The sequence below is a fragment of the Strigops habroptila genome, chromosome 3 (assembly GCF_004027225.2).
Source record: "Strigops habroptila isolate Jane chromosome 3, bStrHab1.2.pri, whole genome shotgun sequence".
Taxonomy (NCBI): Eukaryota; Metazoa; Chordata; class Aves; order Psittaciformes; family Psittacidae; genus Strigops; species Strigops habroptila.
This window is the reverse complement of record NC_044279.2, coordinates 42,387,789-42,412,068: the sequence shown is the minus strand read 5'-3', so window position 1 is coordinate 42,412,068 and position 24,280 is coordinate 42,387,789. Positions and strand designations below refer to the sequence as shown.

Here is a 24,280-nt window from a genome sequence, read left to right as displayed (position 1 = left end):
ATATATCAGCAGCTGAGATTTATCCATCGAATAGTAAGCAATCTCCTCAGAGCTGCTGGCTCAAGAGTTGCACAACTTCTGCTAGCTGTTTTCTGCTCCATCTGGGCTTATATGGTTTTTTGATATTTTTTTTTTCCACTTTCATTTAAAATACTGCATTCATTTACAGGCATAGTATTCCCATAAGAACCACTGGACACAGAAACTAAGTGCACATGAGAATGGCTCTGCAGCTGGTTCCAGTACTTTTCAACCCAAAGGACTGCTTCCATGCTTTACATGAAAAATGGGCTGTTGCAATGTCCACTCTCACAGTGTGTGTCCAAATCTACTTGCCCTTTGGGGCTTAGAATTTCTATGTTGCAATTTCTCATCTGCAAATTAAGACAACAATATTTCCTTAACTAGTAGGAAAATGGTGAGGTATTTAAGAACAGATGGGTGTATTGCTGTACAGAGAGAGCACAGATACTATGATGAGCATTATATAAAAGCCTCCTGAATTCATATTACGTGATTGTAAAAACATGAGTGGAACAAAATAAGTATGTGGGCCGCTGAGCAGTCTTTGGTATACAGGTATTTAGCCCTTGGTATCTTTATTGTCATCTGGAAGGGGAAAGGAGTGAAGGAGCTGGGATTTAGTCAGGCCACTCATGGTGGTTCTCAGTTGTTCCACAAGGGCCAGAGGCTGGATCTCAGATGTGCTCTGATCTAGGCTGGCTGCTGACTAGCAGGGATGGTCATATGTCCCCATATGCCCCAACTGCCTAAATAACTTATGTTATGTTTCACATTCCCTTCTCTCAAATATCTAATGATGACTTACCTGTGAAACTAACTCTTGGAAACCAAAATCCTTAGCTGAGGCATGACAGTTCTAATATGTACCATGGCAGTATACTCTGACTTGTAATCTCTTTAGGTGGATACGGTATTGGAAAGAAATCTGAATTCCTCTGAAACTATTGCTTAAATTCTATTGCCATGGGCATACAAAAGAATTTCAGGAAAGCATTACAATGTTAGTGAACAGATTTTTAGTCAAGGAATTAGAAAAAGGACTACTTTCATTGAGACACCCCACATATGAAGATGTACTGAAAATGGCATATCAACCCAAAATTCACACTTACCAATTCTAGACATGGAACAGGGCCGAGGAACAAAATTGTTGATGGGTAAGCAATAAAAATAGTAGACCATACAAAAGGCATTAAAATCCAAAGCAGTGCCAATGATCCAGACCTACCACATGATTTATATCATGGTATTTCATACATGAAAAGTTGCAATAAATCCTTAATAACTTCACCAGTATTGTAAGTCTATGAAGAAGTAACTTCTACCAACTGTTCTTGTTTAGTTGACATCACATTGCTACAGAATTATTACACATGGTAGGCATCCTTACTTACAGCCAGGAAGTGTTTGCGTAGAAATCCAAGGTGAGGAACTGCCATAACCAACATTTGTACTGGCGGCAACTGCAAATCTGTACCATCTGTATTTTTTCAGTCCATACACTGTCTCTTCTATCTGATCATCCACCACATTTTCATATAAATATTGATGCATTTCATATTCAATACATTCCTTAGTTTCCCAGTCACTGCAGTGGACGGACTGTAGCTGTGTGGTAATCTTGTAGTTTTGAAAGCATCCAAGGATAGATTTTGGTGATCTCCAATTCAAGGTCACACTTGTTGATTGCACATTGGAAAAAACAATATCCCTTGGAGGACTAGGAACTAGAAATTAAAACATTTGTAAGATATCTTCATTTGAATGAAAAGTGATTGCAACTATAACCCTTTTATCCAGTGTTGAAAAAATATTCTAATAAGTATGTCTAGAGAGGAAGATCAATTTCATATGCTTAATAAGGAGTAATTCCATTGGTGTAAATCACACTGCACACATATAGGTAGTGTACGTTTACTATAGTTTTTGAAATAAAGAAAAATACTTTTAGGTGTGGCATGCAGGGGCAGCTTTGAGAGGTGTGACATTTCTGATGCTACATTTGGAGCTATGTCCCAACTGAGGGAAGGCATATCAAGCAAAGTTATTTTTGGCCTATCCATAGCATCTTTTACTGGTGTTGCTAACTGGGATTCCTCACCTCTCACTTAGAAATACTCATTTGTCTCCCTCTCTCCCGGTAACATGTGAAATCCACAAGCAACACTTCAAGGTTTTGTAAGTGTCCTGTTTCACCTTCTGAATGGAACGTATCAACACATGCAATATGTTTGTCTATTTTTATATAAGTGCTTTACATGCTGTTCAGCAAACAACTAATTAAGACACCAACAGGAAGAACTAAATGATATGTCAACACAAAGCAAAAAAAGAAACCATAAACTTTGCTTCCATGTATTTATATACATATGTATATGTGGGAATGAACAGGTTATATTCATGTGCATGGAGACAGAAGTAGTCCATGTATGCACATACATACACATACACACATGCACACCCATTTGTCCATATCTATATTAAGCCAACAGTGTACTCCCAGCTCTCACAGACTGGATGCAACATATGGTTTTGTGCTATATCACATAGTCATACAGTAAGCTAATATTATCTCTAAGACTCTGTAAGATAATACTAATACTGTCTGTGGCAAAAATTGTGCAGAGAAATCAGCTCAGAAATCATTTTGTGCACTTAGCTTTAAAGCGTGCTTTAAAGTCTTTGGGGGAAGAAGTATCACTGGTAAAAGAAAAACACATGATACATCCTCAAACTGAAACTAAAGAAGCCCCAAGGCTTACAGAAGAATAAAAGGATCCCAGACCAATGTTACTCGGGAAGAAAGAGAAAACCCTCCATTTTTTTCTCATCCTTGTGGGAATATCTGATCTCTGCTTTCATCCTCAACAATTTATTTATAAAAATCACCATAATATAACAAGCTGAAGCTTTTCCACTAAATACAAATATTTAAGAAGAAATGTAAATTCTGAGTTAAAGCAAGCTGTGATGATGGAAAGGTTGAGAAATATAAATCTCTTCAAACAAGCCCAAAGCAGGTGGAGCCTGTAGGAGAGGGGCCAGGCTCAGGAACCACAGGCACTTCCTTTGTCCTTCCACCCAGCTCTTACGCATATGTACACAACACTGCAGCATGCAACAGCCCCATATGGTCCCACCCTGCTACACACTAACCAGACACACAAGAGCGAGCTGCCTAAGAAAAAAATCTTTGCTAGAAACAACTTTCATCATCATTATACTCCTTGCTATCAAAATTAAAGTTGTTTTGCTCCATTGTTATTAGCATGAAGAGAAGTACAGGAAGTAGTAAATAAAAACAAAACAGGCAGTAACATTCTTACTTGATTAGTTTTGGAGATGTAATACTGTTTGTCCCCTTTCAAAAACACCCCACACTGTAATATTTTCATAATAGCTCTATAAACTGGTTTTACTACTTGCGTAAATTACAAGAAAGGGCTTACTCACACCATTAATTAGTGGAAAATAAAGGCAGAGAAATGTTCCATGGTTACTATAAAAACAATCTGCACTTTTCCTTAAAAAATCATCTATTGTAATATAAGCTATTAATATCTGTCAAGATACTGCAAAGAACATGAATCTTATACACTCAATTAGGATAATGACAAAGGTGGGATAGAATGGATAAAACTATTAAAGTGAAATAAAAGTAACCACCCAGTCTCACTCTGAACTTGAATTAAAGTATTTAAGACTCAATACTATATATTACAAGAATCAAAAAATTAAGCGTCAGCAATTCCAAAGACATCAGAACAGATGAAAATTGAAAGAATTTAAGAAAATTAAATTCTCCTCCTTCTTACTCAGAGGGGATCACTTTTCTTTTTGATAAGGAATATGATCTCACCTTCCCAGGCACTCAACTCCAGGAACTCTTGCTGCAATAGGAACAGCCAGCCCTGGCAGGTTTGGAATAAGTGTGAAAGTATGCAATGTGGAGATAGAAACAACTGGCTCTAACGCCTCTTAGTCTACCATTGCTAACTTCCATTTGCTGAAAACTGATTATTGGACTATACTCCACCTTACTTGAAAGACTGGATCAAATACTGAAACAGGGGCTTGGAATAAAGTGGACAGTTACTAGTTGCTTGATGGGTGCCAAGAGGATGGTGGAAATATATACCTTCACTTGCTCAAATGTGCAACTGGTAGAGCCATGGCTGGCACAACTGCAGTTTCTGCACTTAAGGCAGGTTAAAGAGGCTAGTCACAGGCAGAAAGAGCAATGCCCATTTCTAGGTAGTATGGTGGGCTTTCCTTCTCGAGGAGAATACACTTTTTGCTCAGTTTCAGCATGGATGATGCCATTAAAAAGAACTGGGAGTTAGTAATATTGAAATAAAGATGGAAAAGATGCTTGGCAGTTTCACAGAGAAAATTGTATCAGGAGAAATTGTAGAAATTGTATCAGGAAAAGTTACAGTGGCTCTGATTTGTGAGCTCTCACATAGACCAACAAAAGTCTAATAAAGCCAGCCTCCATGAGCTCTCCTTGTATTTCGTGGAAAGATAAACTCCTAGAGAGCAGGGGAAAGAATAGAGGGCAGAAAAATTATTTTTCCCTTTCCATTCTTTTTCCCACTGGTTGCAGAGGGAGCCCATATACACTACCCTCAACAAGGCTGAAGATAGCATGTGTGATTATGCTGGTAACACTACATGAAACCCACCATTGTGAAAGATCAACTTGCAGGTATCATGACTTCAGACAGATTAGACAAGTACTTCTTTCATGCAAAAGCTTTTATTGCTATTTTATGTCACCATTTTTTTCAGTTTACTATGACCCATATAAAAAAAATATTTCTAACCTATGAAAGAGTCAGTCGGCAGAAGACACAGGAAAATTTTCTCTGAGAATGCCTAGACAGACCTTTAAAATGGAATCAGAGCCCTTACGTTACTAACCCAAACGTTAGTCAGTTTGAAATCTAGTCCATGTTATCCCATTGCTTCCATAGACAAACCAAATATAAATGTAACCTCTTATTAGATCATATGAAAAGATGGGATCTGAGTCTGGAGCAAATGAGAGGTTTGTTTCAAGGGCCACAGTGAGGAGCAGTGACACCCAGTGGCACAGTGTCTCTTGCACTTGATGAGTGTGTTCAATGAGACAATTTCAATACAACTACACTATTGGGTTACAGATACAAAGAGGATTACAATTACTCTAGCATGGAGAATCAGATTTCCATTCCTCTAGAATGACTAAAATTCCCCCAACTTTTTCTGTCCACAGATGGTACTGATTTGAACAAACCATTCCATGCTTCCTAATCATGCAGCGTGTTTAAATTTTCTAAACATGACTCAACTATGATGAAGTGATCACTGCTCACACTAAAAACAAAGCAAAAAATTGCATCTTTGTCAATTATTCTTTCAGATTAAATTGAAACTGTAAAAAAGATTTATGTATCTGCTCTTAGACACTTCTGCTTTGATATGTGCCTAACAGGGACTAGATTGTTATTCCTGGTTTCTAGAAAGGTGCATTTAAAGAAAAGACATGAAAAAAGCTGTGCTCATGGTGCTGTAGAACACTAATTGCCTAGGACTGTGCTCTGATTAGGTAGCTGGCACACTAGTACCACTGCTATATTTAAATTTTCCAAGAATAATGGGTAGGACCCCTTAAAATCTCATCATCACATATCTGACAGTCTTTCCCTACTGAATTCTATTGCATTTGCTATAATTCAGCTAGCTCTGGGAGTAGGGAGTTTCTCAAAGTTTGACATTTTTGTTGCAATGTATTCTATCATTTTCCATTTAATAGCTTTTAATTCAGCTTCCGAAAGCCAGCCAGGGAGCTGGCAGAGAAGCTGGCTGTGAAATGTGGGTGAATTCAGTTTCTGGACTGGAGGAGGAATGAGGTATTTTCAGGTTCATCCACCATTGTTCACATGATGGCCAAATTCCAACAAAAAATGCCCGAAGCCAGATCCACATGGGATTTTAAGCTCCTAAAACCTATTTATGTGCCTTAACTCCCACTGAAGTTGACAGGAAGCTAAGCACCTAAATAGAAGTTACTTTCACAGATCTTGGCCCCGGTTCCCCACGCTCATCTGGCTGCAATGCTAATCAGCCTTTCCAAAGCTGGTGGATGGCTCTGAGATTAAGTTTTTATTTGAGAACCTAAATGAAAATAAGTTCCTGGTAGAAAAGGCACCAGGACTGTGAAAAGACTTGGTTGAAGTTGAACTGGGCCAGTGGAACTGGTGAGAACCAACCGAACTATTGGGTAGAAAAAGTCTTATTCTCAATACAAAGACAACCTAAGGGCAGGAAAGGACACACACACACACACACACACACACACACGCACAATCTACTGAGAAAAGAAAGAAGTTACGGCTTTCTGTAAAGACTTCTGTGGAAAGCAATGACTACAGCTGCGCGGGCCGGGAACAGAAGACAGTAACATGATAGGGCATAGTTCCTAACGAAGTTAATAAAAAAAATTCTGCCTACAGAACAGCTGCTTGTAGCTGGAGTTTGGATTAAAAGAACAGCGGCAGCCTAGAAGTCTGTGGTATTAAGAGCATCAATAGGAGGAAAGCGAAGAACAAAGTAGAGCAGATAGCAGTGGGCACACAACTAAAAGTCTTCAGAAAATGGAGGTATCTGCAAAGAAACGTAATATTCTGTGTTGATTATTAATTTTTGAAAGCTTAGTTACCCAAAGGAGTTCCCTGATTAAGCCGATAACCCTGATCAACTAAATACTACTCTAGTATAGACTGCTAACTTCAGGGGGACATGATATAAAGTCCTGCTCAGTATGAATAAGGACATCACAAATAGGTCCCAAATGATTTTACTAACATAAAAACATAAAAACCTGCAGGCTGTTTTTCCCATGACTTGGGACTGATACTATCAGACATGCTTTAAAGGAAATTGCACAGTTGAGAACATGCCTTAAAAAAGCCTCTCTGGACCATGTTTCTTAGTCCTCAGCAGATTAGAAAACTCAGTCTCTAACTGTGGGATCTAAGCATTGACAAATCAAATCCTACAAATCTAGGGAGAAAAGCACACCTTCAAGCTAAGCTTAGAAAAGTAGTGAAAAGCTGTGAGTACTCGAGTTTTTTAAATAAGAATACTCGGCTTTCCAACAAACTGGACCACTGTCTACTTTTCAGTAAATATATTTGATCTGTAAATGCTTTCAATGTTGGCTTTGTATGTATATGTCACTACCATTTCTTACACATTAATGCAGAATTGATCTAGTCTTTACAAAAAATATTTCTTTCATCCTACACTATATGATTCTTCTATTTTTATCTACCTGCTTATAAAAATAACATCAATACAGTTTCATTAGCAGCAACCAAGTGATAACTGCACTGGTTTAGTGAAGATTTGCCATCAACATCAAAGCCATTAATTTACATTTGGACATAACAACTAACCCAAAAACCTAAAAAAACCCCCTCCTCATTACATAAAGAAAACGGAAGTCTGAGGAAAAAAAGTCAGTTTCAGTCATCTTGGAAAGAAGTGTTTCAAAGATTCTTAGTCATGATTCACTCCACAGTTTTTGGATGCTTTAATGCAGTTTGGAAACGTGAACTTTCAGCACTGATTGATCAAATGTGAAACACTGCTCTTACCCACAGTAGTGACAGGGGACACTGACGCTCTTCCATTTTCAATGCTGTGGCTCCGCAGTAGGTTAATCCCTCTGGATAACCAGGCCAACAAACTGCACTGCACACTGCACTGCATGTCATGCTGGGGCCCTAAAGAGCCCTTTAGGGTACAAGCTTAAATATTTCTTCCAGTGCATTATGTTCATCTGAAGTTCTCTTCACAAGTTAATGAGGAAACCTATGCAACTCCAACTCAGAGCTGCCATGTCCTAAGAAAAGAATTTATGGTGAAGGAAACAGCACATTTGCTTGGATATGAAGATGGCTTTAAGCCCCTGCTATGTTTTGTGCAGGCCTAGATGAAACAAAGGTCCACATCTTCCAATGTGCACTTCCATCCTGGAGATACAAACCCAGAATCTTTAAAGGCTCCCCTGTCCAGAGACTAAAGACATTTTCTGCAGAAGTAACAACAGATGATGTTAATTTGCCACCTGCACATCAAAAGACCTAAGAAACTTTCCTATTACCAATCCTTTGAGACACTACTCTCCTTTATGCACATGGCATACTTCTGTGTATAGCTACAAGTTAGTATTAGCCAGCAAGATTAAGCACAGATTAAATAAAAAAATGCTTTTTGGACAAATTTCTAGTCATATTTCTTTTAAATGTAAGTTATGAATGAATCTCTGTTTAGTAGAAAACAAATGCTAAAGACTGTCACCATAGTACAATGGGGGCCTCAACCTGTTCCAGGACACTGTGTTCACTTACAATATTAAGTAGGACTAGCAGTAAGGAGGGAAAAATTACTCTGCACATCTTAATATTACAATCAATAAAATTAACATTTTCAGCGAAGAATAAAAAAACTATCAAGAAAAATCTAAATTAAAAAGACTAAAAGCAGCAGCAGTTTTCTTTTGATTATTCATGCTTTGAACTCCCCAATTGTTTTATTTTTATTCTTAACTGAGTTACTATTACACTTGTCCCATACTTGTGAGTTAACCGAATCCTCACAGCTTTAGCATGCCTTTTGGAGAGGTTTCCTACCCTTTTATAGCTCTTTCTCCCTTCTAAAAAACTCACTCAGCCTTAATGAAATTTCATTTTAACATGTGCATTTTCTTGAAAATAATCCAAGGATAGCTATTCAGTCATAAAATTTTGACATTTATGCACATGTACTTGCTATATTATCTTTCATATCTTTTATAATATATTTAATCACAAAGTAATAGTACTGGACAGTTTTTATAACATGCTGCAGCCTGGCAAAGGTGGTTTACCATGACAATGGAGCTAGATTAGACACAAAACACTACAAATCTCCTCATAAATTTAATCTTCATGATTCACATTTAATTGTACCCAGATAGGAACAAATTTACCTCAAAATAAAAGGCAAATAATCTTCCTAAGAATGTAAAGGTCAAACACTATGCAGTAAGACACTGAGCTAAATTCAATTTCACTTTATGTCAGAAATAAATGCATTGTCAGTGACTCAGTGCTGGCTACATATGCTGTGACTAATCTTAGACCACCATAAATAAGAAGTTGACAACAGCTATAAAACTGTTTCCATTCCCATCCATGAATCTCCAATTCCTAGTACCCAGTCACCACAAAACAATTCATGCAAACACACAGTGAAGGAAATGTCCTAATAATAACTAGTTTGTTGTAAATATGACTAAGCAACAACATGTAAGCCAATGCTAAAACAGCAAGAAAGGGTCTGCACAGTGTTATGTGGCAAAAGAAAACCCTCAAAACCCAACATGTATTGTAGTATAAATCCTATAAATCCTTCACTGAGGAAAACTCCCTGTGATAAGACCCATAAGCCACATGTTGCTACAAAATCAAGTATGGTTTTTTTCTCCTGCTAGTACAACTCTGTGTTACGTACACAACAGACTAGCAGTCTGCCTCTCAAGCCCAGGCTTAATACCATATCCACAGCTCCTCCAGGCTTTCTTTGAGCATTAATTAATAGTCAAGTCCAATTTTTTCAGAAATCTGAAACATTTCAATTAACTAATTAAACAACAATTAACTTTCCCAGGTGCCAGGCTTCTTTAACAGTACCAAGAAGCCTTTTCCACATCCTCCAACAACTGAGGTACCTGGGAAGCTTCCTGTTCTCTGTATCAGAGGGTAACATGCCTCCTATAAGACTATCTCCAACACCTGAAGGTTTTGGACAAGTCCAGTTTTAATCAAGCATCAGTCCACCTGTCTGCATACCCATTCCAGTCTTGCTCGAGGTCTGAGCCAGGAGTTTCTGTTCAGAAACTCTGATTTAAAAGAAAGGGTGGAGAGTTTCATTTGCAGCTGAGAACTGCACGTAGATGCAGGATCACATGCACCCACGTTCAGCCCAGCAGTTAAGCACACTACAGTATTTCCAGCCAATGCTGTAAGATATTAGTATGCTTATCTCTAACATTTAAACAACACTTCCTTCAAAAGTGGATTTGAAACCCTGCTGATGGACAGGAGGTTCTGAGCAAACAAAAGGGTGGATTACCCAGACAGAAGTCTTAAATCAACAAGGAGCCAGGCAGAAGGGATCAGAAAATGGCAGAATTTGTAGGGGAGCTGCTGCTGCTGAGGAATTTAAAAAGAACATTTTTACTATAAACAGGTGTGAATGTGCCACCTTATAGTTCAAATAGGAAATGTGTCCAGGCTTTAGTGGGATGGACTGTATTATGAGGAGGGTCAGTCATCAAAGTACAACACTGGCTATTTTCACAATATTGGCGACATTACACCAGCAAAGGGCTGCTCTGCTTGTCCTCATGTGGAGCTCAGACATTTGATCTGGAAACAAAGCAGCAGTAATTCGGTTGATGATACAAACGTGATCTAGATTCATTCAGACATGCACATTCTCTAGTCTGATTGATTGTAAATGTGGAAATGAAAGCTTGGACTGGAGCACTAAGGCTTTGTGAATAGGAGAGGTCTAAAGGCTGAACTTGAAGAGGTGCATGCCGCTCAGGAAGATACCAACAGGAAATCTAGGCATAAGGGTAAGTCTGACCTCCTCAAAAGTTTACATGTCTGCATAGGGTTCTGCCACTCCCCTCCACTTGTCATCCAGAACCTAAACCCTGTTGCTGACACAGACTACTACTTGAGAGAAGTGAGCAAACCTCACTTTTTCAGTTGAAATGTATGCGAATGAGAGCTGCAACTCGTGTTCAAAGTTATGCAGTAACTTAGTAATTAAAGTATTACAAAAGCTAGGTTTGGTTTCTAAGCATCAGGGGATACAGTTGTGCTTCCCCCTCCCACCCCCATGCTTCCTAGAGATCCAGCTGTCCTGAATTAGAGAGCTCCTCAATTCCAATGCATGAATTGATGTCACTGAAGAGGGAAAAAAACCCCAAACCAAAGTAAATGCTAGCATCACTCCTGTAACTCAGTAGGAAAGTGAAGTCTTTTTTATGGGTCCTGCTTGCTGAGCATTATTTTTTATTTTCATATTAAACTATCACTGAAGAAGGAAAAAACCTAAGAGAATCCCAAAAGTAGATATCATCCCTGACTGGGGAAAAGAACTGAAACAGGCATTTGCTTCCTGGACTGGGAGTGGGGTTCCTCTCCACTTTCAGTTTATAAGCTAGGCACATAGCTATTTACACAGAAGCAACACTATATTTTGCATATAATTTCATCTCCAGGTTTCCAGTGTCAAATAAAAGCACAACCAGGATTAGATGAAGTGTCAAGTGCATGTGGAAACAGAAAAGAAGAACCACTTTGGGTGACAATTTTTTACTCCAATGCCAAAAAGCCTGCCTACATTCTTTTTTGGATTTAGCTCACAATTTTCTTTCTTGTTAAAAACTACTATCCATCAAGACTAATTACAAAGTTTGCTTGAAGAAGTCAAATTCTTCTTAACTGCACAAACCATGAACAGCTTTATTGTCAGTCAATGAAGTCATAGCACTGGGGCCTTGTAGAAACAAAACAAGAAAAATTTTGCTCCCAAATTTTTGTTCAGATGCACAGTATCAAATATGCTAAGGGCACTAGGAGCAAAGCAGAGATTATAAGACAAAAAATAATAGGTAATCAGAAATTAATAAAATAGCCATTCAAGCTTAACGCAGGAAAAGGTACTCTCTCTGTGCTTTTTAAAATGGCAATTAATTCTCATCACCAAGTGTATTCTAAAGCAGGAGAAAGAGGAAGCCCTGTTTCTCTCATCCACTACTAGCAAGAAATTCAAACAACAGAAGGATTTAGTTGCCTGACTTGAAGCAGGTATTTCAGGCCTGCTTGTTTCACAGTCATCATTTAAATTAAACAGGATTAACTTCAATAATTTGTTACCTTTTTCTGGAAGTGTAGTAGCATTGCAGACCTGTTCTTCACCACCGCCAGCAGATGTTGCAGCTTTTATTTTAAATTGATAGGTAATATTGGAAGGCAGATTTCTGAAAGTATGCAGTGTATCATAAAATGAAAAATTTGTAGAATTTCCTTCAACTGTTATGATGTAATGAGTAATTACACCCTTGGATGAAGCAGGAGGGTCCCACTGCACTAGGATCGATTGCCAACTCGTTGCAATACAATGAACATTCTGGACAGCATCTGGTACTTAAAAGATACACATGCACCAAAGATTAACATTCCCACACAATTAAAATGGTAATCACAGACAACATAGTCAGAGAAGTAGACCCAATGTTCATAGCAAGGGTCAAACATTTCAGTGGCAGACAAACTGATAAAAGAAACTCACTGAGAGAACAAAAATATGTCTTAGTTCTTATTAGGTGGCTCATTTCCAACTACCACAGACATGACTGATGCTAGCATTCAGAAGAGGCCGCCTATCTGGCTTTTTCCTTGTGTGCTCCTATTTTATTTTCACATCTGCTCCTATTTTCCCCATGATTTTTTAATCAAAATGTAGTAAACCATATATAATAGTGTGAAACCCTCATACATACTCCACAACAGTATCAACAGCAAAAGTTCCTTATTCATCTGTTAGCTTTGTTTCTTTTAGGCGCTTTATCATATCTCTCTATCCTTTCAGCAGAGGCTTGACCTGCACAGAAGTCATTGGGCAGGTTTCAGAGCTGTCACACCAATGCTATTACCTTACTGCTCCCCATCTCCTTGCTGGTTCCAGCAGGAGGATTTTTTTTTAATTCTCATAAAAATTTAATGAAAGGTAACAAATATTATACTGATGCTGAAAATAGAGCAATTATCTGTGAACAACTGATTAAATAGAACAACGAATTAAAGTATCTTGGGGGAGGCGGGGAAGAAATAAAAAGACCTCTAAATTTCTGGCTGTACCAGTGAGGGGTGCCCCAACCTACTTCCTCTAGTAAAATCCACAAAATAGTGAAAAGACTGTCAGTGAGGTATCAGATATAGAGGGAAACATGTTCATCATCACTGCATAGATGTAAATGAATCTCTTTAAAATTGTTAATTTTCTTTACAGAGTTCAAAGACAAATCTTGTTTTAAAAAGCAGCACTTGCAGAAGAAAGATTAACTGGTACTTTTAATAAAGACTAGGGATAGAATCCTTAGATGAACTCAGTGAGGAACTGATCCAGCAATTGCCTAAAATCTGGATTGGAGGGAAAGGAAACAATGCTGCAACTAGCTGAGCATAAAATCTGAGAAAAAGCTGTACAATGACTAGACCACGCTCCTGTGGGCAATGTCTTTCCAGCATTTTTTAAGTACCATGAATATGGAATGTCAGTGATGAAATGAGACAACTGATGGATGACCATGGCTCTTGGGAAGGACAACCTCCAGCTGCAGGGATCCAATCGCCAACCTGAACCAGTTCAGCAATGGTCCAGGTGTCTCACGGTTGCAACTTCTGGGTACAATAAACAGCATCATTTCTCCCAGAACCCCTGTTTTATCAGCTCCGGAAAGAAAATTTCACTGCAAGTGTGGTCTTGAAAAATGTATTCACCTCATGGAATCTTTTGATACTTCATCTACTCCCTTTGCTGTCAGTTTAAAGGAACCTGGATGCTCAGACACAGACCGCTAACCCATGCTAGTCCCCTGGCACTGATAGCCCTTACAAAGTACATGAGCCTGGGAATCACTCAGACCTGGCTAAGGAGCTACAGTTTTGCACAAAGGCCAGTTTCACAAATCTGCAGAGCTCCCAGGCTCTCTTTAGTGAATGCTGAATATTCACTTTCATATGATACAACTTTTCATTTTGAAACAACCTTCAACTTCAAAAGATATGTAGAAACCACAAGACAAAACTGAGTATAATTAATTAATCAAGCCTGCTATATTGTGTAGTCCTCCCCAGTTGTCAGGAAGAATAAGATCTAACAAGTTAGGATACTTAGTGGCTAGCTTCCCTTCCTAAAATAAATTGTAAAAAATGTTAAAAATTTGTATTTGTTTAATACAATTTCCAGTTCATTTGCCAATCTTTTGTCCAGCTGCTTTTAATACTGCTAAAGTTTCAGTTATTTTCACAGGGATCTGAATTAACGCTTTGATCTGCAAAGACTAATATCTATCTAATTTTCCTCCCTTTATCTGTGATGCTATTAAAAGATATATAGTAGCCATACAAGCCTTTCATTTCGGATGAGGACATTTCTAATTCTATACTTCCGACATCAAACTTCAAACCCAGCCTATCCGGTACAATAGGAATGTGAATCAATGTCATGCAGGCAGAAGACGAGGAGATAGTGTTATGTTACGTTTTCTTTGGAGAGAAGAGGAAGACTGTTGTTCAGCCACACAGGGAAAACACATATAAACAGAAGTGCAGCTTCGAAAAAGTCACATCTAACCTGATTCCATTGTTGTAAATTGGACAGCATTACTGAACTGATTGCCATTCCCAAGCTTGGTAAATGCAGAGATGCTGATAAAATAGGGGCTGAATGGTTCTAATCCAACAAGGTTTGCCTCATGGTTTGAACCTGAAATGTTCTTAAAGAAGGAAAAATTATTAGCATGCAATTAGTCTGTGTAAACATTGTGGGCCTCACCTTGAGCCCACTGAAATGAAGATTTACAGCCACAGTCTTGCCTCTTCTACTCTGAGTAGCTTTCAATCAAAGTAGCCCTTGAACTCAATGAAAAAGAATGCAGGGTCAAATTCTTCCTTTCCTTCCTCCTCTCCCTCTCTCATTGTGGCTCATGAAGAAGATATGCCAAAGGATGGTATCATAATTACCATAGTGTTGTTATAACAGATTAACTGCACATATACCTTTTTTTTTACCAATATTGAAAAATCTTGTCACCTCCACACTGCCACAACCCCCTCTCAACTTCTACCTCCTTACTACATCTCTGCAGTGGAAGAGGTCCTGGACTATAATTTCTCATTTCTTTTACTCTACCTTAGCCAGATACAGAGACTGATGAAGAGCTTTGGAGAAAGCTAAAAAACACAGTTCAGCTCCTGGTAGCTGTTCTTCCCAGAGCAGGCAAGGTATGTTTTGTGCAAATGTTGAGTGGACTATAATAGCAGCAGGGAAAGAGCCGAATTTCAGGAAAAAAATCTGGTGAACATCTTGTAGGATCCAAGTTACCGGAGAATTATGGTGCCTAACTACAATATTTCTATATAAATTGCTCCGCCTGTCTTGCTGCCACAACCTAAATCTCATTTCTTGCCCATATAACATCACACGAAAAAAATGTAAGGCATAGCAGACACATTCGAGTGCTTCAGCCAGTTTCTGTATTCTAATTGGGTTTGAGTCTGCCTCAGATGGACAGCAGAGGATAATCTTTGGTGGTGTCCATAAGTGCCCAAAGAATGCATTTCCAAAGGCAGTTGACTTTAGAAACCACTGTTTCTATTCTTGTGCTCCCCCTCTTCCAAGGACTATGGAAGAAACTGGGATGATGCCAGCACTTAATTCCACAACTGAGAGTAAAAGCAGACTCAAAAGAGTTAGCACAGTAGCGACACTGCATACACTTAACAAGAGCACAAGCATTTCCTTGCATGCTCTGCAAGAACTGTATTGCTGAGGGAACTGGAATAATGAAGCTCCTCACACTTCCACAAGTTCCTTACCTGCATGTTTTAAACTCGTATCTCACTGCAGCAATGTCTTTTCTCTGTAGCTTTTACAAGTGTCTCTGGTGAACAGAATTCCCTATATGATTCTCTGATTCTACAGTTTCTAAGCCTGAGATGCAATGCTGGCATCAGCCTGCTGCCTTTACAGTTTCTTGATGTCACCCAAGCAAACAGATTTAAGCAGATAAAAATGCCTTGGTCAATTTCTGTATGTAATTTTACAGCATCTATTTCAGTTAAAACTTATTCAGTTCTGCAAAAATAAAAAATGCAAACCTCTAAACAGACTTAACCATTTTTCAAGATGACTAGGAATGTTTGTCGTTTTTGAATCTTGAAAGTCTGCAGATACTAAATAGCTAAACAAAGGAATCCACAAAATAAGCAGCTTCTGTCCTTTGCTAACATAAAACTTACACTGAAATATGAACTAAAGATTAATTAAGCTCATCATTAATGAAATATTAGAAGCTCAAAGCAAATTAAAATCTAAGAATTCTTTTCTATCTAATTTTAGAAATTGAATTACAGGCATGGTGGGATGCTGTCTTAATAAATAGGAATTTAAAGGAGATTCATAATTCTAGGAGCGTAACAGACATTTAAAATATTTGTCATATATTTTATTCCTAGAGCATTAAAAGAGTATTTTAAAAAATTAAACGCTGTTAACGATAAACATACCTGATAAAATAGTTTTTCAGTGTTGTTTTGATAAATCTTAAAATTATAGCTCATAATAACACCATTTGCCTGGGGACTTGGATCCCATTTTAGCCACACAGAATCTGCAGTGTAGTTGGTAATGGTCAAATTCTGGGGTGGAGCTAATGGCACTGCAAAAGAGAAATGCTATTGAGTTCCAAATTACAAATAATCCAGGCAAAACCAAACACTTTGGAGAAGCAGGACGTTTGTTACCATCTGTATCTGAACTCAACAAAACAGTACTTCATTGCTATTTAAACATTTTTTCTTTCTCTTTGGCATTAAACAAATTCCATTAATCTGGAATACGTGTTTAGTCAGAAAGGGATCTTTTTAGAGATCTATTAATCTACTCATCACTTAAACATCCCCATTGTCAGAACTAAGGCGTTTAACAGAAGTCTTATCACATATATTGCTGGAATGCAATATGCGTCACTTCCTACATCATATATTGAGTGCAACTCAATATATATTTACAAAATCTATCATTTACCATGCAGGTGAGAAGAGGTCCATGTAAAGCAGACCTGTGTGAATGTGTCCGAAATACTTACATGTTTTATAATTTCTCAATTATGTGGGGGTATGAAGAGAAATGTATTGTTGCTTGCTTCAAAATTCCTGACACTTGGCAAACTGTAACACATTCCAAAGGCAAAAGACATTTCTCCCTGGAGTTATTTTTGTAATCCTATGCAGAATGTGACCTCCTCTTGCACACTGTGGTGGGAGGAGGAGAACTCAGAAAACACTTCCCTTGTAGCGTTTCCTTCTGAAAGCTCTTCACATACAGACCAAGGGAAAATGAATCTTTCATCTCAACTCTCTCCAAATCTGATGTTCAGATCTAAGACAGATAGAGTAACATAGCGCAAATGTTTCAATGTTGGTTACAACTGAATTTGCTCACCTGACTCATCTGTGTAAAACTGAAGCACGGCATAAGGACCAGGGCCTTTTATTGTTCTTGCAGCTGCATAAATGCTGTATAATGTGAATGGTAGAAGGTCTTCCAAGATGATAAAATTATTGGTGGTAGAGAATGAGTTATTTCTTTCTGGCCCAAATAAATTTAAATCATAACTTATTATAATACCACTTGGCTTAACAGGAGGGTCCCATGAAAGCATTACTGAGGTAGTTGAGAGGTTTGAAAATGTTTTGATTATAGGTGCTGATTCTGGAACTACATGAAGAAATAAGAAAGAGAAAAACAAGGGTAACTTTGGAAAAATATGAGTTACAATGAAAAGTGCCTTTCAGCTATCAGTTAAAGTTGTGCTATGACTGGAAAACTATTTCATGGTCTCAACACAGAAATGTCTAGCAGTTGTTTGTGTCATTGTATAACAAAAAACCTTTAAGTAACATGAGAAGACATAATATTTTTTTTTTTTTTTTTTCTTTTAGAAAGCTATTTAGTTTTTTCTTCTACATTTCCTTAGGAATGAATAAAATATACTTATCTTACCATCTTCATCAGTTCTTATATGCAAACTTAGAGCCTGCAGTTCAGAAGATCCTTTATCAGTGGCTGGTGTGATTTTCAGAATGTAATCACTATATTTCTCCAGATTGTCAAAAACGATGCTTGTGTTGTAAGTAACGAAAGACAATACCTTACTGGTTCCCAGTTGCAATAAACTTAGAGAAACATGAAAGAAGACTAAGCCATTTGGCTGGGATGGTGGAAGCCAGCTTACATTTACAGAAGATGAGGAAATGTTTTGATAGACCAGATTTTCAACAAAACCATCTGGGACTATGAGAGATAATAAGCAAAAAATAAATGCATGGATTATAGTAATAAAGCATCCAAAACTAAAACAGAAATAAATGTTCAAAGTATGATTAGTCTGTAATATTTTGTACAACTTTTAAAAATCATTTATGTTTCACTATCAAAAGCAAAATATTTTGAAGGCATGTATGAATAGCCATCTATGTTAAGTTTGTTTAACAAAAGTCTTAATGATGCTTTAAGACAATATTTGTATTGCTAGTATGTAAAGAAGCAGCTCGTGAACTACATTCTTAGTATTATAAAGCAAAGACTCAGATCAAAATGTCTTCCTTGCAAAGAAAAACACTGCAGTACTTACTGGGGTTTTTTTAACTTTGCCATCATAACAGTAAAATAATTTTTAAAGCTAGAGAATATTTAATAAATGGAAGCACTGATATATTCTGAGCATTAAAAAAGTTATTAACTTACTGTCCTGATCTGTATACACATCTATTATTTCACTGGTTTTGTTTCCATCTCCAAAAGCTGTGCTTGCAGTTAACCATAGAGTATAATGGCTGTATTTTGCCAAGTCATCCAGAACTGCAGACTGGGACATACTGTCATTGCTGTTGTTACCATAACTTGTGAAATTCTAAAGGAAAAAAATAAGTGTTGCCATTGAAAATGTTATTTATTCATTGACTTCTCTTTCCAGTTTCTCATTTAGCCATCACCACCACCACCAGATGATTCACCATAGCATTCAGGAGACATAAACCTAAACTTTAACTCCTAATGAATCGTGATTTTTACTGAAATACTCAAGTAATTCATTGTGTCTGTTGTTACTCCTTGTACTACAGAGTATATAATTGACTCCTCCCCCTGTTTGTATTATTTGTTGAATGTCAATCCACCTTTTTTTTTAAAGCACATTACATCTGTAATATTGTAATGTGTTTATCCATATTGCAATCAAGAAAACAACAAAAAAAGTATTATCTACTAAGTGCTCATAGATTACATGATCACACATGTGACTGCCTTGCCTGATCTGAATGAAGCAAAGGACTTCTCTTAGTTCATTCCATTTTTATGCAAGTAGATCTTACAGAAAATTCTCTGGTTTTGAATTTAAAACTTCCAGTGGCAGAGATCTCACTGCAACATTTGATAATCTGTTCCTTTTGTTACTTGTGCTTTCCATTAAAAACATGCCATTATTTCTAACGCAAACATCTATACCCAGTGGATTGTGTAAAACTGAAGGAACCTACAGAATTTCTTTTCTTTGTGCAGTTACTTGCTAACAAAAGGACTGCACCAGAACCAAGTCCCACTTTCTTTTGAACTATATAAAAAACTCCACTAAAACTGTGAGTGTAGCAATAGGGTAATGCTTCAGATCAGCCCCTCTGAGAAGGCTATTCTTGTTTGGAACGAACCATTTAGGAAATTGAAAAGAAAAAATATAAATCAGATTACTTATGTAAAGTCATTAATAACACATAACTGAATGTGTCAAATCACCTACTGCTTTATGGCAACCTTGCTTAGATGATCCAAAGCAGTTTGATTCATGATTTGAAAACTGTTGAGAGGTTATATATCCCATAAGCATATTCAGCTCCAGCATTAGGCAGGAAGTCAAAGCTTTGCTCCTGACTGGAAGAGTCAGTTTCAGGCCTGTCCAGCAGCCCTGTTGTCCTGTTGAGCAGATGGCACAGGACTAAAGAAGTCTTCCTAATTTTTCTGCATAGCAACATTTTCATGGTGAGCTAGATTTTGTCCACCCCCCAAAGCACTGCCTAGTATATGTTCCAGTTATTTGGCCTGTGCACTATTTTTGATGTTACATCTTCTTCACACACTCTATCTCCTTAAAATCAAAGCTGGCTTTAAATTAAATGCTTTCCTAAAAAAGAGAGCCTGTGATAGCAGACTTGCTGAAACAGGAAGAAGGTAACGTTTGTACACTTAAATTCAGAAATACCACATATAAACACAGGCTTACTAAAACTGCATGCCAAAAAATGGGTAATATTTCTCTTGAAGAAAGTTCCTGCTGAAGAAGCCACTGTGATACGCTCTACCAAACAGTTGATTTAGTACGGTGCAAACTGATAGCTCAGTATGCCAGCTTGAGGACTGCCACCAATACATATCAATTTATATATCTAATGTAACACTTCACCAATTTTTTGTACAGGCGAAAAGATTTTTTTTTCTGCAGAAAGCAATAGGTGACACTCTCATTTATTTCCCTGAGATTTTTACACCAATATCTGAGGACCTAGTTTTGCCTACAGTCACTAGTGCTCACATAACATCAGTAAACAGTTTGTCTGGCAATGAAAATGTAAGCCTTTGTTTTGGACACAGAACAGAAGCTGCACAAATTTGCAGTATAAATTTCGACATCCACTCCTATTAACAGACATAATGCACACTGTTAGGTTTGTCTGAAAGATGAGGTTAGGTCAACATCAGTCATAATGCTAAGGAATTCCACCTTAATATATGACTTTCTTCTAAACAGAGGGAAGCTTGCACCATCTTCTTGTAACTAACCAAAAAAGGCTGGGAAAAGCTTTGCTTTACATTTGGGTAAGGTAAGAGACAGGAAACAGAGAATCAGATTCTAAGGTATTTAATTAAACTTTCTGATGCTCAAGCACAGTATAACCTTCTGACCCAGAAGCACCATTTTACTATCCTCCTATTATCATTATTATTAGATATTGTAATTATTAATAATTAACATTTTTGTAATAATAATATCTAATAAAAATATTTTTTAAAATTAACTAATTCTCTGAATCTTCAAGTTAAAATGTCAAAGGTACCACAGCAAGTTTTGATTCTGGATTTAACAGGAGTTTACTGGTACGAACAGCTGAAAATCCAACTCTTAGTTCAAAAAGCATACCTTAACAATTTAGTCAGCTGCCCGGCACTTAGGGACTCAGTGAACCAATGTGAATGCTTTAACAACAGGCTTTTTGGTGGTTCAACAAAAACTGTTTCAAGTGGTAGTCCCCCTTCTGTGAGTAGCCCAAGGACTGGGGATTACATGAAACTTCTGATATGACAAAATAGTAGAAAAGAATGAACACATAATTAAGAGTAAGGGTGAGCAGGAAGAACTGTGTAGGTACAAACTGAGAAAAGATGGAACTTGCACTAATTGTACCCTGGGGATAGAACACTATAGGAAGTTTTACAATTAACTGTGGCTGCAGATGAAAGCAAACAGCTTGGGATCTTTGGCTACAGCTGAAGAAATTCTTCCTTCTGTCCCTTTCTTCATCCATACATGAAAGAAGTTTTGACATAGCAAAGTATCAGATTATTAAAAGCAGCTAAGTGTAAGCAATACACACAGGCCATGAAAGTGCCAGCAGAAAGTAGTATCTTCTTCACCTCAGGAAGCGGCAGAAACTTCCAGTGGCATAAAGCTGTAACTAGTTGTGTATAGGCAACACAGTGCTGCTGTTCTTCACTGTTAACCTTTTTCCCCTGTTCTGTTTCCTTCTTTAGGCTCACTGTATTACACTGTTGTTTCAGACTATCGCATACTTGACTCTGGTAATCAGGTGAGAGTGGTGACACTGTGAGGGCTAATCCAAGCCATCTCTCAAGGAGCATAATACACACTGTTCCAGTATCAACATAAATGAAGATGTTTCCTTTTTATGTGCAATAGTGTATTTTAGGGAAGTTCCTTTTTATCCCTATTTTGGTCATACTGGTAAAAGAAAATGATTGATTGTTAAGTTAATATAACACATAACTTGCATCACTTGTCTGCATCCCGAGGGCAGACCAAGCTGAATTTCACTCTGAACTGTACCCAGTCATGTTCTCTTAGGTTGGCTTGAAGTACAATGTTTTGGGGTCTACTGTTCAGTCTCTAGAAGGGCTGTGGGCTTTTTTTGTCTACTTATCTCCCGGTTCCCCTGTGTGATTTGCCGGAGCAGGACAGTTGTTACCTGTACCGAAATTCACACCTTTCCCACTTCCTCTCTAATCAAAATACAAGTATATAGAGCTTGAATAAGAGAGTTTATTCAAGCCAATGACATAATTTATAGATCAGTATTTAGCAATGAGACAATTACTTTCATGGATCCTTTGACTTCTTTCCCCCTAAACAAAATGCTTTACTCTGCAGCTACTAATTTCCTGGTTTTAACATATCCATAAACAGATTCTCACACATTCTCAAACTCTTCAGGCATATTAAAACCTGTGTGTGAGAATTGAGAACTTGAGACAACAGAGTAGCACTAACTTTAGTATGACTTTAATACCTATTTCAGATTATGACAACATTGGAAGATGTTTATTCGCTTGATATTCTTGAGCATCAGCCAGGATGGTTTTTCCAGCATCTAGAAGATATGCTTTAAAACTTTGACCTCTGTTACTATGTCCTGAACAAAGAAGCAGAAGAAAGACTGACTGAGAATGACTGCCAACAGCAGCATGTCTGAGGAGGTAAGGTTCCTAGAAATTTGAAAAGATCATACTTTTTAAGTTTTCCTGTGTCACTTCCAAGCTGAGAAAACAGTCTGGATAAACATAAGCAGAATGGTGACCTAGACGCAGAGTATACAGCAAAGGATTATTTCTTTCCAAGTGCATGCAACACAAAACTTACCAAGACACCCTGCAACTATAGGGTTATACTTCTATGTTATGGATAGTTGTAAGCTGTATGTGTGCATACACTCATCCAGCTTATAACTGTCTGTATATGTCACAGACCCTCACCTTGCTGGGCCAGTGCTACTTTGCTCCATCTTCCCTATCTTGCTCCTTTATTTCCAGAGTCCTACATACATCCAGAGGGATTTTAGCTCTCAGTGAATCAGTTTCAGCTTACTCATTCCCCTCAGAGTGCCACCTTCGTAAAGGCAGGAATAGCCCAAGTTCATAGTCCTCCTCTAAAATTGCTTGAGTTGAGAATTGAATAAATGTAGACACTGTTCATCAGATGGGCTAATTCAGGTGTAAAGGTTTCTCCAGGGATTTGTTCGGCTAAGAAAAATGCTGTTGGTACAGTAGTGTGTGTAAGCAGAGTCTGAAGCTCTGAACTGTAACCCTTATTTTAATCTCATCAGAATGTCAATTCATGGCATGGTCCTGCTTGCATCTAAAACTATGCAGACAGAGCCTGGCAACCACACAACTCCACAGAAGTTGGAGAAGTGTATACACTGAAGTATGACAGCAATTATTCAGTCACAGGTATTTGCAAAATTTGTGAACACTTTTTTCTAGTTATCCTCAAATGCACGCATGCCTCACACTAGACATATCTTGAGCATGAAGTTATTTAGTGGAGGTATTTTTTCATGCATTAGTTTCTTCATGAATTTATATTTCTTTCTTTTCTTCCACATGTGTAAAGTTTGTGACCAAAAACCTAAATAGGAAGCTTATTTCTTCTTATGATAAGGAAGCTTATTATCTTCCTATTATATTTCAGTATCATAATATATTCTTAGAAAGGAGAACAGAAAAACTATGTATACAATTAATAAATGTGGTGCATAACTAAGGATGAAATTAGCAACAAAAAAAAACTACATGGAAATGTGCATATCACCAAAAAACCATAAATAACATTTTGTCTTTTATGCTTTAACTGAGGAATCTCAATATCTGTGTTTCAATACACTGAGCAGTAATTTCTTTTGGAGAGTAACAAAAATATGAATAATAATGGATGCACTACTTAGACACTATCTTCTTGCTTTCAGTACTGTAAAAACATGCATTAAAAAGTAAAACCAGAACTGTTACACAAATGTATTCAAAAGGAAAGATTAGACTAAAATAAACAGTTTTAAGGATTTGTAATGAACGTAATGTCTACCTATGTTGTGCATATATATGTATTAGATGTATGTGTGTATATATACATATAATATAAACTTTGCAATATAGAATATACACAAGACCTATTTGCTTTAATGCTTAATGATACAAACATGCAAAGAGAGGCAAAATGCAACAGATATGATTAAAAGATGTTCTTCTGTCTTTATAAGTTAAAAACTGCCTTGTGATAAAGGACATATGAAAAAAACCA

The 24,280-nt window shown here is 37.4% G+C and overlaps 1 protein-coding gene across 15 annotated transcripts in view; it reads right to left on the bottom strand.

Annotated features, from left to right (window-relative positions):
• The window catches only part of PTPRQ (protein tyrosine phosphatase receptor type Q), a 134,896-nt gene that overhangs the window by 52,107 nt on the left and 58,509 nt on the right, over positions 1–24,280 (bottom strand). For 14 of the 15 annotated variants that reach the window (XR_003990512.1, XR_003990511.1, XR_003990513.1 and 11 more), the window contains 7 exons: positions 18,667–18,832; positions 17,923–18,213; positions 17,362–17,637; positions 16,425–16,576; positions 14,491–14,632; positions 12,009–12,278; positions 1,419–1,751 (listed from right to left, as the gene is read on the bottom strand). Coding sequence is in view for 12 of the 15 variants with exons in the window: in XM_030479060.1 (XP_030334920.1) it covers positions 1,419–1,751; positions 12,009–12,278; positions 14,491–14,632; positions 16,425–16,576; positions 17,362–17,637; positions 17,923–18,213; positions 18,667–18,832 (1,630 nt within the window). In the remaining 3 variants the exon portion in view is untranslated. The remainder of the gene's footprint in view (positions 1–1,418; positions 1,752–12,008; positions 12,279–14,490; positions 14,633–16,424; positions 16,577–17,361; positions 17,638–17,922; positions 18,214–18,666; positions 18,833–24,280) is intronic. The other variant, XM_030479057.1, reaches the window with a different exon arrangement.